We start from the raw sequence: 14,197 nt of genomic DNA on the forward strand, positions 1-14,197 counted from the left end.
ATGAATAAAATATTTTAACTTTGGCAATAAATCTGGAGAGATTTTTATATCCTTAAGACATGCCTGAAGTTTATTTGGATAATTTTGACTGGATTTTATTTTATTGTCTCAAATTCTGAGACATGATGAAGGATTAGCAGAGTTCAGTAAAAAAAAAAAAAAAGGTTCTTTAGATTGGGGATTTCCAGGAAGCAGCTGACGCAGGTGGGATGTGGAGTGGAGACAGCAGAGGATTATCGAACTTTACCACTTCCTGATGAATGGCCCTTTTAGGGTCAGTGAATTGCCTCCGACTGGATGTTCAACCCTTCAGCTGAAGCTGTGAATACGACCTCAACCTCCACAGACACACAGTCTCCCCAAACTTCAATATCAACATCCAACAAGGTTCCCAGTGCAGGTATGAGCACATTCAATCACAAACATGGAGAAGTCTAACAGCATCACATCAAATATTTCATAAATGAGCAGATGATAATTCTATCAAGAATCAAGAATAATTCAAATCCAAAAGTAAATGAGGAACTCCTGCCATCATCTGTTCACCCTTTACTGCCTTCCTGTGGTGATATCTATGACCAGACTGATCACATCATGTATGCAGAGTGTATGTTAATGAACCTTCACAGTGACTCAGGATCCATAGATGTCCGTGTGTTCTCCGGCTTCCTCCCACCTCCAAAATTCCAAATTGCCTGTATTGTGGGTGTGAGTGGTTGCTTGTCCTTCGTGTGGCTTTGCGGTGCACCGGCGTCACGCTCAGATTGTCCCCCATCTCTCGCCCGAAAGTCAGCTGGGATAGGCTCTAGCAACCCCCGTGACCTGCAAACGCAAAAGAAGCAGATAAAAAGTTGAATGAATGAACGCTTGTAAGCTTAAAATAGATTTGTATTAACCAAATAATATTAATAAATAAACAAGGCAGTCGGAGACTGCAACATGCCGCGACACCCCTGACTTCAAAATTTTAAACCTGACCTACACATTTGGTGCCTCTGACTTCAGAGATGTGTACCTAAAAGGGTATAAAAGTGAAAATGTAAATAAATACATTTTCACTTTTATATTTATTTACTTTTATTATGTGTTGTTGATTTTTTGTTCTATTGTCATTGCTTTTTGATTAATAAAAAGATTAAAACAAAAAAAAAAGTGAAAATGTGACCTTGACCTAGTTTTACAAGGTCATGCCTGATTTTCATCCCCTCGCCTCCCTGATTATAACGCCTTTTGTTTCCTCTTTCTATCTTATCAGGTTCCTGAGATATGTGCAAAAAAAAAGTACAAAAGTTAAAGTTTGACCTTGACTTAGTTTTGTCAAGGTCAAGGTCATCATCTCATTTTCACCCCCTTTGCTGCCTGAGTAATGTGCTTTTGGAAAGCCAGCAAGAAAAGTGTAAACCTTTGAACAGAAAAGGGGGTGTGGCTACAATACCTGGCATTGCTTTGCTCTATTATAGCAGCTCATACAGACGCACAGGAATGAAGGATTATGATGAAACTACAGCTTTCCTGGGACAGTGGGGAAAGTTCCAGAAAATGAACTTTTTCCTGCTCTGTGCCAGTATAATTCCAAATGGATTTGTTTTTTCTATTGTTTTCTTGACATCCACTCCCAATCATCACTGCCTGGTTCCTGAAGCCAACCTCACCCAGGACTGGCATAACGCTACCATCCCATTGGAGGTAAGGCACATTTTATTTCTGAGGTGGGGGGGAAGGACGTTTTGAGACTTTTACCTTCTTGTTTTGTATTATTTTATCAAGACAGTCCAGCTGACATTATATTCATATATGTATACATGTATTCAATGTGTGTGTTTGTGTGTTTCTGCTGATTTTTGTACTGAGCCGCTTCTTTTATAAATACATTTATGACCACAAAATTATCATCTCGTAACACATTAAGTCATGTTTTACTGAAAAGGTGAAAAGGTAACAAAGGGATTTTACATTATGTACTTGTTGGACACACATGCAAATGATTATATGTAAAATTGTAATTCCCAGTGAGCAAAATGAACAGGTATAACACTTCTCAATCAAAAAAACAAAAAAATATGCCTGTATGATTTGAATCATCACTTAAACTGTTAGCCTAAGCAACATGAAGACCAATAGCAGTCAAGGAGAACACACACAACTCTGAACATACACAGAGAATGAGGCTTGTTTCAGCTGTTTAGAAAAATATGACATCCTGACAGTTATGGGGCATTCAAGGTTGGGGATGAGAAGGAAAAATTTAAAAATAAATTACTTAACGACTACTTAGAGGACTTACACATTAAACTTATTTTTTTAGATTATTACCTGCTTCCTGTTTGTAGCCAAAGATAATTTCTGACAAATTAGGAGTCAAACTGAAAGACCCTTGAGTCTGTTTTGTTGAGAAATTACATTAGGGCTATATATGAGCTGCTCAGGGAGTGAATACAATCATCATACAGTATTTGATTATGTTTTATAAACTGAAAAACACATTGTTACACAAAAAATCCACAGTGGTTTGAAAATGATTTATCATAAGAACAGTTCCTTATTTATGGGCATTTACATTAAAAAAAAAAAGTTCTATGTTACATTAATCAAATATTCACATATATTTTGACTTTTTAGTTTGAAAATATTATGTGACTAATCAATCTTCAAAACAGTTGGCAAATAATTTTCTATGTATGCATGAATCAGTAAATTGACTAAACTCTATGATAAATGCACATAGATCATGAAGACATGATTTGAGTTCAAACTTTAGTAATTAGTTGAATTCATTGCCCGCGGTGCACTGGCGTCGTGCCCGGAGTGTCCCCCGCCTCACGCCCTATGCCGCCGAGATAGGCTCCGGCTCCCCGTGACCCGCTGCGGCGGATACAGCGGTGGTAATCTGACGATGACTGACTGACTGACTGAATTGACTGCAGTGAGGATTTAGGCCTCAAAGATAACAGTTATTATTTTTACAATATCTTGATGTTCAAAACATACAATTAACATGCTGTACCTGTCTTCTACATCCATGTGAAGAATTTGTTAAATCATAATTCTAACATGTTTTTTTTTTTTTCACACCATGGCACCATGTATAATATACAGTATGAGGATGGTTTTTATGTCTGTTGTGACTCTGAGGTGCTGAATGGGAACCAGATAAGGAGCCAATGCAGCAGGTACAGACTGGATGTGGTCAGAAACCTCTCAGCTCAGGGACTCGTTCCTGGCAGAGACGTCAACCTGACCGATGTGGAGCAGGAGGGCTGTGTGGACGGCTGGAGCTACAGCAGAGACGTTTACCAGTCCACCGTCGTCACCGAGGTGACTGTTGCTTTTAGCGTTTGTTTAGCACATAGCACTAGCATCAGAAATCCTGTTCAATCCTGAACGCCACTTGGAAATATGAAATGATGAAGTGATCAAATGAAATATATCAAAGGGTCAAAATTAAAAATAAATAGGGAACATTAAAAAGAATCTTAAACGCCATACAGACTTGGACTCCTGAATAAAATGTATAGTTTATATACAGTACATATGTATTTGTCTGCATATATTCTCATAGTTTAATGCCACAAAACGGTGTCAACTTTTTATGAGATCAATGCTCATTTTAGTCTCACAGCAAAATCTTTTTTCAAATATTTTGTTTATCCTTTTATTGAAAGGAAAAGAAGATTGTATGCATGTGACCCCCACCGGCCCTCTCTGGGAACTAAGTTGTCAATCTTCATTAGAATTTTCTATTGTGAGCCAGAGAGGGAAGTGTACCACAATAATTGTCACGGCTGGCGGAATATGGACCCAAATGCAGGACACCAAAAGTGAATCTTCCATCCATGATTTAATGAGAAACACAAAAAAATTCTCCAGACAGAACAAATCACACAAACAGGACAGACCAACAGGAATCAAACGTGAGAAAACGAACCGGCAACAGGCTGTGACAAAAACCAGGCTTAAAAAGCCTCACGACAGTAACACCAACGATGTTCAGGTGTGAACGATCAGAACGGTGTGGATGAGTCTCAGGTGTGGAGCTGTGGCTCCACCCACCAGCCTGGCCCCTCCCTGCCACACACCAGAGCTGCCACGCCCAACCGTGATAATAATAATAAATCTATTTAAATGCAGCTGACAACAGGGGGGGTCTTTAACCCCAATTTAAATAAACTGAGTGTTTCAGCTGATCTCAGACTTTCTGGGAGTTTATTCTAGACCTGAGGAACATAGATGCTGAACACAGCTTCTCCATGTCTGTTCTGACCTGAGGAGTCTGGTGGGTTCACACTGGGTCAGGAGGTCACTGATGCATTTTAGTTCTAAACCATTCAGCTTCATAGACCAGCAACAGAACTTTCAAGTCTATCGACTGCCGGAGATGCTGTGACAATAATCCAGCTGACTGAACATGACTGCATGGACCAGTTTTCCCAGATTCTTCATTAGGTGATAATAAGCTGGTTTAGTGTTTGCTTTACTGTGTTACTTCAGAGTCTACTACCACACCCACATTTCTGGCCTGGTTAGTGTTGGTGACTAGACTGAAGCTCTGTGGAGGTTTTGTTCAACTGAAGAAACTTGTGGGATAAAACTGTCATTTTAACCATTTTCTACTGTAAATTACAGTAGAAAAGTTTATCTTTATAGATGTTATAAGGAACAGATCATTAAATCTAAGGTGTGTGTGGGCTCTGAGACACACTGTCAACCCGAAGTCGTCCAGCGTGTTACTCAGGTCTGTAGTCCCTTTGTTCTGAGGGTTGTTAAAATCACCAACGATAATTATGAGGTTGAAATCAACACAGATCATAAACTTCAGTTCACTAAAATCATCATTAAAATCAGGAAGGGGTTTAGGATCGACTCTGGACAAGACCCTCAGCTGTAAAGTCACACAGTCAAAGCAACAGAACGCTCCATTAAATAAAACAGCGACACAACCCCCCCCCACACCTCCTGTTCAGTCTGACCTCACTGATAAAACTGAAATGGATTATTAAAACCAAGACTAAAGAAAAGCATCACTGCTTTCACCCAACCAAGTCCCAGTTAAAAGAATAAAATCAAGGCTGTGTTCAGTGATAAAATCATTGATAAAAATATTTTCCCTGCTAAAGATCGAACATTTAACAAGGCAGACTTTAGAGTTTTAAATCTATCACACACTGTATGTTGGTCAAAACCTTTTAGAAAGCAGTTCTCTGTCTCTGAAGATTCACCAGCCTCGTTTCATTACAGATGACAGATAAATCCCGAGGTGTCAAGTTGTAATGACAGTTATCAAGTTGTTCCTCATGTCTGTTACTATTGTTGGAAGGAACACAGTCTCTATTAAAAAACAAACATGTTAGAGTCGAACATCCTCATTCCTGGTGTAACTGCATGTGGTTAGGGTCAGTGTCAGTTAGGGTGAGCATGGGTGAGGTTAACCTCAGCCAAGACTGTCAACATGTTATTGATCATGAAGAGGTGGAATGAGTTGCCCACATTTGATAACTGCGGTTGAACTCAAAGAACCATTTGGACCTGGTTTCTACGGAAAACACTGAGAACTGCAAATACTTTTTTGATTTTAATTTGATTTAAAATTTTTAATTTCATTTCATTTTATAAATTTAAATTTAAATTTAAATTTTTGAATTCTAAAGCGAAGATAACACTATATATATATATATATATATATATATATATATATATATATATATATATATATATATATATATATAAAAACCTTTACACTTTATCTAAACTACTATAGTGTGTTGCTTATGAAATCCATAAAATGCTACTGAGATGTAATGAACACATTTTGAACATTTTGAACTCTTAAAATAATAATAAAACATGTAAAGTTGAAGATCTCTTTCAAATGAATTAAAAAGCTGAACTAAAATGATCCATTGGCTTTCCGTGCGTGTAGCGGAGCTTGACCTGAATTTAAAAAATGTATTTCACTGAACAGGGAAAAATAAATAATGTAAAAATGCTAACGTAAATAGTTATTTTACCTGTTTAATGAGATGAATGCTCTTACTGGCTTTTAATGAGTGTGACACATATTTTGAGTGATGGAAAAATAAAAAAGTAGAATAAAATTGGGGGTTCCCGGGTTTGAGTCCCACTCCATGCGGAGTTCGCATTCAATTCATCCATATTTTGCTCAGAAGAATAAAAACTATCTGTTTCATGTTAAGGGTATTTGTAGCAATAAAATAACCTTATTTGTCTCAGTAAGCCTGAGCAGCAGTCTTCACCAGATCTAATGACCAATGTGGTCGATCCTCCAGTTTGACCTGGTGTGCGGTGACCAGTGGAAGACGCCGGTAACCACCACTGTTTTCTTCACGGGGATTCTTCTGGGATCCTTCATCTCAGGGCAAATCTCAGACAGGTAATGAAAATGTCACATTAAATTACATCTGACACACAGATTCTAAAGCTTGCAATGTTCTTTTTATTTAGTCTGCATAACATGTTTAACTCTAAACATGATTGTTAAAGATCCCATATTGTGCATACTCACAGGATAATAATTTTATCATGGGTATCTATAAGTGTTATCACCATTACTATTACTACTGTTACTATCCAGTGACGCATAATTCTTAAACCTTCTGTATGAGCTAAAAATACAAATTCCCTGTTTCCCTCAGGTACACTGAAATAAACCTTTGTTTCAGGATGTATAAAAACATTAGTCATCTGTAAAACTGTCACACAGTGATCTGATGCAAACTTTGACTTTGACTGGTATATATATATATATATATATATATATATATATATATATATATATATATATAATTACAGCCAGCTCTTAGACCACAGCAAAATAAGGGAGATGTACGGCTGGTGGCTCCAAAAGTTAACAAAAGTTTATTAAATATAAACTAGTTCGTACAAAAAACAGCATGGCGTTAATCAAACGTCCAGGTTTCCTCCTAGTCTGCAGCAGAACCATCTGTGAGGTAAAGTGACGCACCGGTGGATTGGCAGGGGGGGTTAAATAGCCTGGGAGCACCGACCAGGTGTTCCCAGTTACTTGATGATGATCCTGCTCAGCTGTGGACCTGCAACACAAAGTAAAGACTTGGAAGGACCAAGGCCCTGGGGACGTGATTTTATATATATATATATATATATATATATATATATATATATATATATATATATATATATATATATATATATATATATATATATATATATATATATATATATATATATATATATATATATATATTTTTTTTTTTTTTTTAATTTAAAAAATATATATACACACACATGTGTGTGTGTGTGTGTGTGTGTGTGTGTGTGTGTGTGTGTGTGTGTGTGTGTGTGTGTGTGTGTGTGTATGTGTATGTATTTGTTGTCCTCATGTGGAACTAAATGATGTAGGAACCAATGTGGCCGTCCATCCATCCATCTCAATCGAGATGGATGGATGAATATATAGATAGATGGACAGATAAATACATATTTGATGTATGTATAATCTCAACTTTTCACTCTAGGTTTGGAAGGAAGCCTGTTCTTTTTGCCACCATGGCCGTTCAGACTGTCTTCACAAGTATTCAAATATTTTCCCCGAGTTGGACGGCGCTCTGCGTCCTCCTGTTCATCAATGGTTTGGGACAGGTGTCTAACTACATGACTGGATTTGTGCTGGGTAATTGTTAACATTTTATATTATTCATGTTTGTGTGTGAATGGTAATATTTTTCCTATAATTTAATTGTAACAGGAAAACGTTCCTATGATTTAGTTTTATTACACATAAATAAATAAAGAACTTCATAAAGATTTCCATCCTTTTTTTGTTTTCATTTTGCTTATTTTGGCTGACAAGTGGAAATCATCTCAAAATACTACAATATGTCATATCGATAGAATATTTCTGTTGAAAGGAAACATTCATGACAGAAAAGTCAAACTTCCTAATAAATTAAAAAGTAAATTAAATAAAGTTTTTAACAGTAGGCTGTATTTAGCAAAATAAATATAAAAATGGTTAAAACATTTTAGTTTAAATGTAACGAGTTAAGAATACATAGTTTTCACTTTCTCAAATACATGACAATTTTTTTTTTTCCATGAATGTTATTTAGCTACATCTGTACTAGTGATTATTCATTTGTTGTGCATGTTTCTGTCTTCCTCTTCACTGCAGGCACTGAGATCTTAACTGGAAAGGTGCGGGTCCTGTTCTCATCCATGGGGGTGTGTCTGGCCTTTGCTATTGGCTACATGCTGGTGCCCCTCTTTGCTTTCTTTTTACGCGACTGGAAATCCTTCCTGTGGGGTATGGCTATACCTGGGCTGGCATATATTCCCCTCTGGTGGTATGTTGAAATTCTGTAGAACAGCAAAACCAACACGACTCAAGCTATCAGAATTGGGCATTACCTGTTCTTTAATTGGTAATCCCACAATACTGTACCCCATGGGAATAAAGCTATTCTGCTTTCTCATTGATCTGTCATCTATAATCATAAATACATCCTAAAACGTGCATTCACATCATTAGGTCGTGATGCTCTGCGCTTTAAACCTGACTATTTTTATTTGTAATGTAGGTTCATCCCAGAGTCTCCTCGCTGGTTACTCTCTCAAGGAAGAGTGGAAGAGGCGGAGGCCATCGTGAGGAAGGCTGCAAAGATGAACAACGTGCAGCCTCCTCCGACCATATTTACAGATTACAGGTTATATGTGAGTCTGACTTAATTTAGTCTATGCTGGATAAATCAAGAAGACAGTTACTGAGGAGACGCTGTGTCCACATGGTGGGGGAATATTTCAAGAAAGTGAGATATTTCTGTCTGGATGACATGAATAACAGAAACACAAGTTTTTGTTTTTTTACAGCAAGAAAAGGAACATCCCCAGAAACACCACAATGTCTTCCACCTACTGAGAGCAAGAAACATTAGAAACACAACTATCATTTTGTGCACGGTGTGGTAAGTATCCAGATTGTATGAAGTACACACAGAACAGAACTATTCTTGAAGTTCTGTGGAGACCCAGCGTTTGGGTCCTGCCCGGAGTTTCTTCCTCAATGAGGGAGTTTTTCTCCAGCGCTGTTGCTTATGCTTGTTCTGGAGGGTCCTGTTGGGTTTCTCTGTCTCTTAAAAAACTTTGAATTCCCAAAGAAGGAAAGTAATAAAGGCGTACTGTGGACATCATTTGTATGTTTGTATCATGTCACTAGTCCTGGTATTAACTTTAGATGTGTGTTGTTGTTTAGTGTTGTTCAAGCTGTTCTGGTCTGATAACACTGAAATGTTAGTAGCTTTGTTGTTAATGTTCTCAGTTTTCTTCATGATGGTAAATACATGTAGATATGCGATGAAGCTTTCAATTTTGTCTTCAAAGGTTGACACTGAATACCGGATATTATGGTCTGTCCTTGAACACGTCCGACATGAATGCGGACCCCTACCTCAGCTGCTTCATCTCAGCAGCGGTGGAGGTACCGGCGTACGTTTCCAGCTGGCTGGCACTGAGATACCTTCCACGACGACATTCTGCCATTTTCACCTTGGTTACTGGAGCTTTGCTGTTGTATTTCATCCAGTTGGTATCTCAAAGTAAGTGACTGTTATATGTACAGGTATGACTTTAGAGGTACGACTTTTGCACTCCTAGAATAATCTGATGATACACAGACAAAAGAAACAAAAGAGAGAAACACTGAGGCAGCCATAGTTTGTATTGCCTTTGTTCCTGTTACCACCCCCACACCATATTACTTCAGCAGTTTGGCCCGAGGTTTTAACTTGTGAGTTGCTCATGACATCCACAGCATGACTTCAAATTACAGCTATTCCCAATTTTATGGCGTCAAAAACATCATTGTGTAAGAGATGACAACAGGTTTGACAGGTGTGAAATTGGCCAACTTGATCATAAAACCTGTAAGTCAACATGACGCACATGTCTGAGCATATCGGTACCACAGGTTGAATGTTCCAACCCTTGAAAGTTCCAAACATATGTGTGCTTGTGGTACAAAAATATCAGAAGTGTATGAAACAGCCTGTCTCTGGTTCAATCTACGACTCTGGATCAGCCTATTTTGATAGCAACGTCATCAACAACACAGAACACACATTACTGGTGCCTATATGCAAGAATCAGTTCCTATTTATAGACATTTACAAAGAAAGAGGTCACAAACGTTTTCAGTGAAACTTTATGGCAACGTTAAACTCCAACGTTGGAGAAGACTGAAAAATAATTTGTTAAAAAAGTGCGAAGTAAAAGTTACAGCTTAGCGATGAATAAAAATGTAAAATGCATTTTAAAGATGTTAAAGTAAATATATGATTTTATCAAATTTTATAAATATAATAAATAAATAACTACATTATATTATAAATTGATTATAATATAATTAAATTATCATATTAAATTATGAATCAGTTATAAGTATTATTAATAAATATAAATAAATAATAAATATTATAAATAATATTAATAATGTTATTCTTTATTTGAATGCACCAGTGATGGATGATCAGATTATTCCATGGCTGTGCTTCATCTTTGTCTCCTTCAGCTCTCCCAGCTCTGGCCGTTGCTCTGGAGATGTTGGGTAAATTCACTGTCACAGCTGGTGCAGCTCTGATGTTTGCCTACACAGCAGAACTTTACCCGACAGTTCTCCGCAACACAGCAACAGGAACGTGTTACGCATTCGCAAGAGTGGGAAGCTGCATTGCACCTTTTGTGTTAAATCTCAGTAAGTAAACTGTTCTGGTTTAGTTTTAACTTGTTTTGTCTTAACACAAAGAAAAGGCTTCTCAGTTACGTTAAGTATCCCCTTCCGCTGTGCAGGTATATATTTTGAGCACCTGCCGTTTATCACTCTGGGGAGTCTGGCCGTTGTCTCTGCTGTTGCTGCTCTCTTCCTCCCGGAGACGTTTGGACAGCCTCTGCCACAAACAATTCAAGAAATGCATAAGACACAAATGTAAGTTCCTACTGGACTGGAATACACATTTTCAAAATGTAGAATTAATTGTAAATGATTCCTTGCATTTAAACCCATGCATGGTTCCGTAAAAGGTACCATCGTTTTCATTTTCATTGAATGTGTCAGACAAGATTCAATTATTCTCGCACTGAAACCATTTGCTGCTGTTTAGTGATGCAGAACATTTTACAGATATATTCAACTCCTACTTGGCCATCCAAAAAGATAATAGCCACAAAAGCTCTAGATGTCCAACATAATCAGTTATAATCAGCTATAATCAGCTATAACCACTAAACCCAATCATCTTCCTCATTGTCATCACTGCCATCACATCATTGCAATCTCTTTCCTGAACACTTAATCAGATGTTTTGTTCGTGTCCCAGCAGCATGAGATGCCCCCTCATCCCTCAGAAACAGCCTCCAGCGCCTGTGGAGATGTTCCAGTCAAATCTGAGCGTCTAAAAACATCACATCCATGAAGGATTTGTTCATGAGTTTTGTTTCTCCTGACTGATCTTAACTAAATTTCTCTCTAAATGGATTCTACACATGGCACAGTGGTGCGGTGCCTCACAGCAGGAAGGTTCTGGGTTCGATTCCCTTCTCTTTGGAGTCTGTATGTTCTCCTCCTGTTTGTGTGGGTTCTCTCCGGGTTCCTTCCCCATCCAAAAACATGCAGTTTAGGTGGATTGATTGGTTCTAAATTGTGTATAGGTGTGAATGTGTGCATGATGGTTGTTTTACTATTTCTCTCTCTTTTTTAAACTGTGTGTTTGTCAGTGGGTCAGTGTGTCTGTATGCAATTAAACATAAATCAGAAAGTCATCAAATCCTCTACACACACATGTATATGTATACTAATATACTAAAACATGTTCACAATATACTAAACCATGAGTGAAAAATAACACTTTCCCCAAGGGGATCAATAAAGTATGATGTCATTTTGATTTTTATCATCACATTCCAATGTAGTAATAATGCCATCAGACATAAATAAATAAATGTTATAGAAAATCCAATCTCGCTACTTATGAAGTTCTTGAAGTCACTCCAAAACATAGATGAGTTCTGTTTACAAAATGAATGCATCAGGATTTCTGGGTCGGCGCCACAGGAGGAACTATTTGTAACTACGGCAATAAATCAGAAAATTAGCAGAAATATATAGATGATGTAGTACCACTTCATGTGTACATTGTACATGTAGTAAATGCAACAGAATCAGTATTTTCTGGTGTTACATTAGTAAAATATTCATACACATCTGTGACTCTTGACAAACTACAGCCATAGAGCATCTAGATATTTCTTGTCACAGTGAAGTACACTATTACATGGAAAATACACTCATCGTCATTTCAACGTCATTACATGATATCCCTGTATGAACCGCTAGATGTCAACACATTTCACAAAATGGTTTTTTAAAAGATGTTGATGATAATGAACATCAAACAAGCGCCGTCTTAACATTAGTTAAGAGTAAGTCACAAAATAATAGAAAAATATTGATACAGCATGACCAAGTATGACTATTTTCAGCACTTATGAAATTATTCACATGAGCTACAGCTGACTACTAACACATCATTGTTTAGCATTAAAAGTGCAGTTAAGTCATTCTGACTCCTGTCTAACAACTGACAGCAATATTATTATTATTATAATTATTACTATTATCATTATTACTATAACTTTCATTATTGTTATTCTTATTATCTTACTATGATTGTTAGTCTCAGCTTCATTAGAGCAGAGGGGTTAGTGTTTAGTGTTTAGTGTTTGTTCTGCTCAATTTAATGTAGATTAAATCCATTTCTCTTATTCTTCTGTCAACCTTTGAGCATAATAAAAAAAATGTTACAGATACTAGTTTGATCATTCAAAAAGGACTTCAGCAAAAGAGTACAATGCAACATATACCAGCAAAACAACCCGTCACAGAATACTGGCATGTTTGACTTAAATTGTCAAATAATTCAGGATCAGGTAGTTCTCAGTGATCTCTGATGAGATCAAACACATTCATCTAAAAGAACAGATTTGATTTGTTCTGCGATACGACTACAATGGAATGGTTCAGTGCTTTTTTGAGTTAATGTTTTCCTGCACGATTTGTCTCCTGACTCGCCTTGCTGCATGTAGAAATTCCCTCACTATAGCATTTAATGTGTAACTATGGCAACCAGAATCTATGTGATGCTGGGCTGCTTGTTCTATGTGGCTGTATAATGGAGGCCACCAAGAGACCAAACCTCCTTTCTCCATTGCTGCCATCTTCATTGTGTGAAGAACAAGCAGCTGCTTTCAGTGTGTGTGAGCGCTGGTCCGTCTAGATGGTCCTACTGGTGATGATGGGACATCTATGGGATCTTTGCTTGTAGTGTGTTCCCTTTATTTCTTTACAATCTATCACATCTTTAACAGAGCAGGTCTGAGCAGCACCCCCAGCTTGGACTGTTACGTAAAATTCAATACTTTTATATAAAGAAATTACAATTGTGAATTTACAGATATAGATATATAGAGATTAAAACACCATGATGACCTCACTGAATTCTCTACAAACCATCAGGCTGTAAGCAAAGCCTCATCTGTCAGACCTGATCATATCTGTGATCTGGGAGTTCCAGTCCGCTGATGAATCCATGTTATAACATCTCCCAGCCTGAGCGCTCTCCGGGTGTGACAACATGTCAGCTGTTATAAAACGACATAGGTTTCCATGCAGCTGCAGCTCTCAGGAGGTTTAAGCCCTGATCACTGACTGAAACAGAGATTATGTTCCTTTTGATGCAGGCTGTGAAGGAGGGAGTGGTCAAAATCAGTTTAACCAGCATCTGTTTGTACGTACTTTCACCATGAAATAATCCCAATAATCCCAATGTTGCTATGGTTTTTATTTTAATACCAACTTTTATCTTATGTACGTACTTTGAAAGCTACCTGTAAAATGCTGCATTGACACCTATTATCTGTAATGTTGTACCTATATTTTATAAATTAATTATAAACCAATCAATCAATGAATTGATTATTTTGGAAAGAGGGAACTGAATGAATCCTGGCTGGCTGGGACTTGGGCAGTTGTTGGCTTGAACAGGGGTAAGCTCCAGTCTAGGTTTAGGGTTAGGGTTAGGATTATCGTTAGAGTTAGGGTTAAGGTTAGATTGGGGTTAGGATTATCGTTAGGGTTAGGGTTAAGGTTGGGTTA

The 14,197-nt window shown here is 37.5% G+C and overlaps 1 protein-coding gene across 2 annotated transcripts; it reads left to right on the forward strand.

The window, feature by feature from the left end:
• Positions 1–1,170: 1,170 nt before the first annotated feature.
• Positions 1,171–11,939, forward strand: LOC137606131 (organic cation/carnitine transporter 2-like). 2 transcript variants are annotated; one of them, XM_068331229.1, is made up of 11 exons: positions 1,171–1,686; positions 3,133–3,315; positions 6,285–6,388; positions 7,512–7,666; positions 8,168–8,339; positions 8,574–8,706; positions 8,863–8,957; positions 9,373–9,587; positions 10,559–10,741; positions 10,837–10,972; positions 11,364–11,939. In XM_068331229.1, exons 1-11 carry the CDS (start codon positions 1,267–1,269, stop codon positions 11,440–11,442), a joined length of 1,875 nt encoding a protein of 624 aa, XP_068187330.1. In that variant the 5' UTR covers positions 1,171–1,266; the 3' UTR covers positions 11,443–11,939. The 2 variants fall into 2 exon arrangements, with proteins under 2 accessions (XP_068187330.1, XP_068187331.1); XM_068331230.1 differs by having other exon boundaries at positions 11,367–11,939.
• Positions 11,940–14,197: the final 2,258 nt, after the last annotated feature.

Source organism: Antennarius striatus, chromosome 13 (genome assembly GCF_040054535.1).
Source record: "Antennarius striatus isolate MH-2024 chromosome 13, ASM4005453v1, whole genome shotgun sequence".
Classification (NCBI taxonomy): domain Eukaryota; kingdom Metazoa; phylum Chordata; class Actinopteri; order Lophiiformes; family Antennariidae; genus Antennarius; species Antennarius striatus.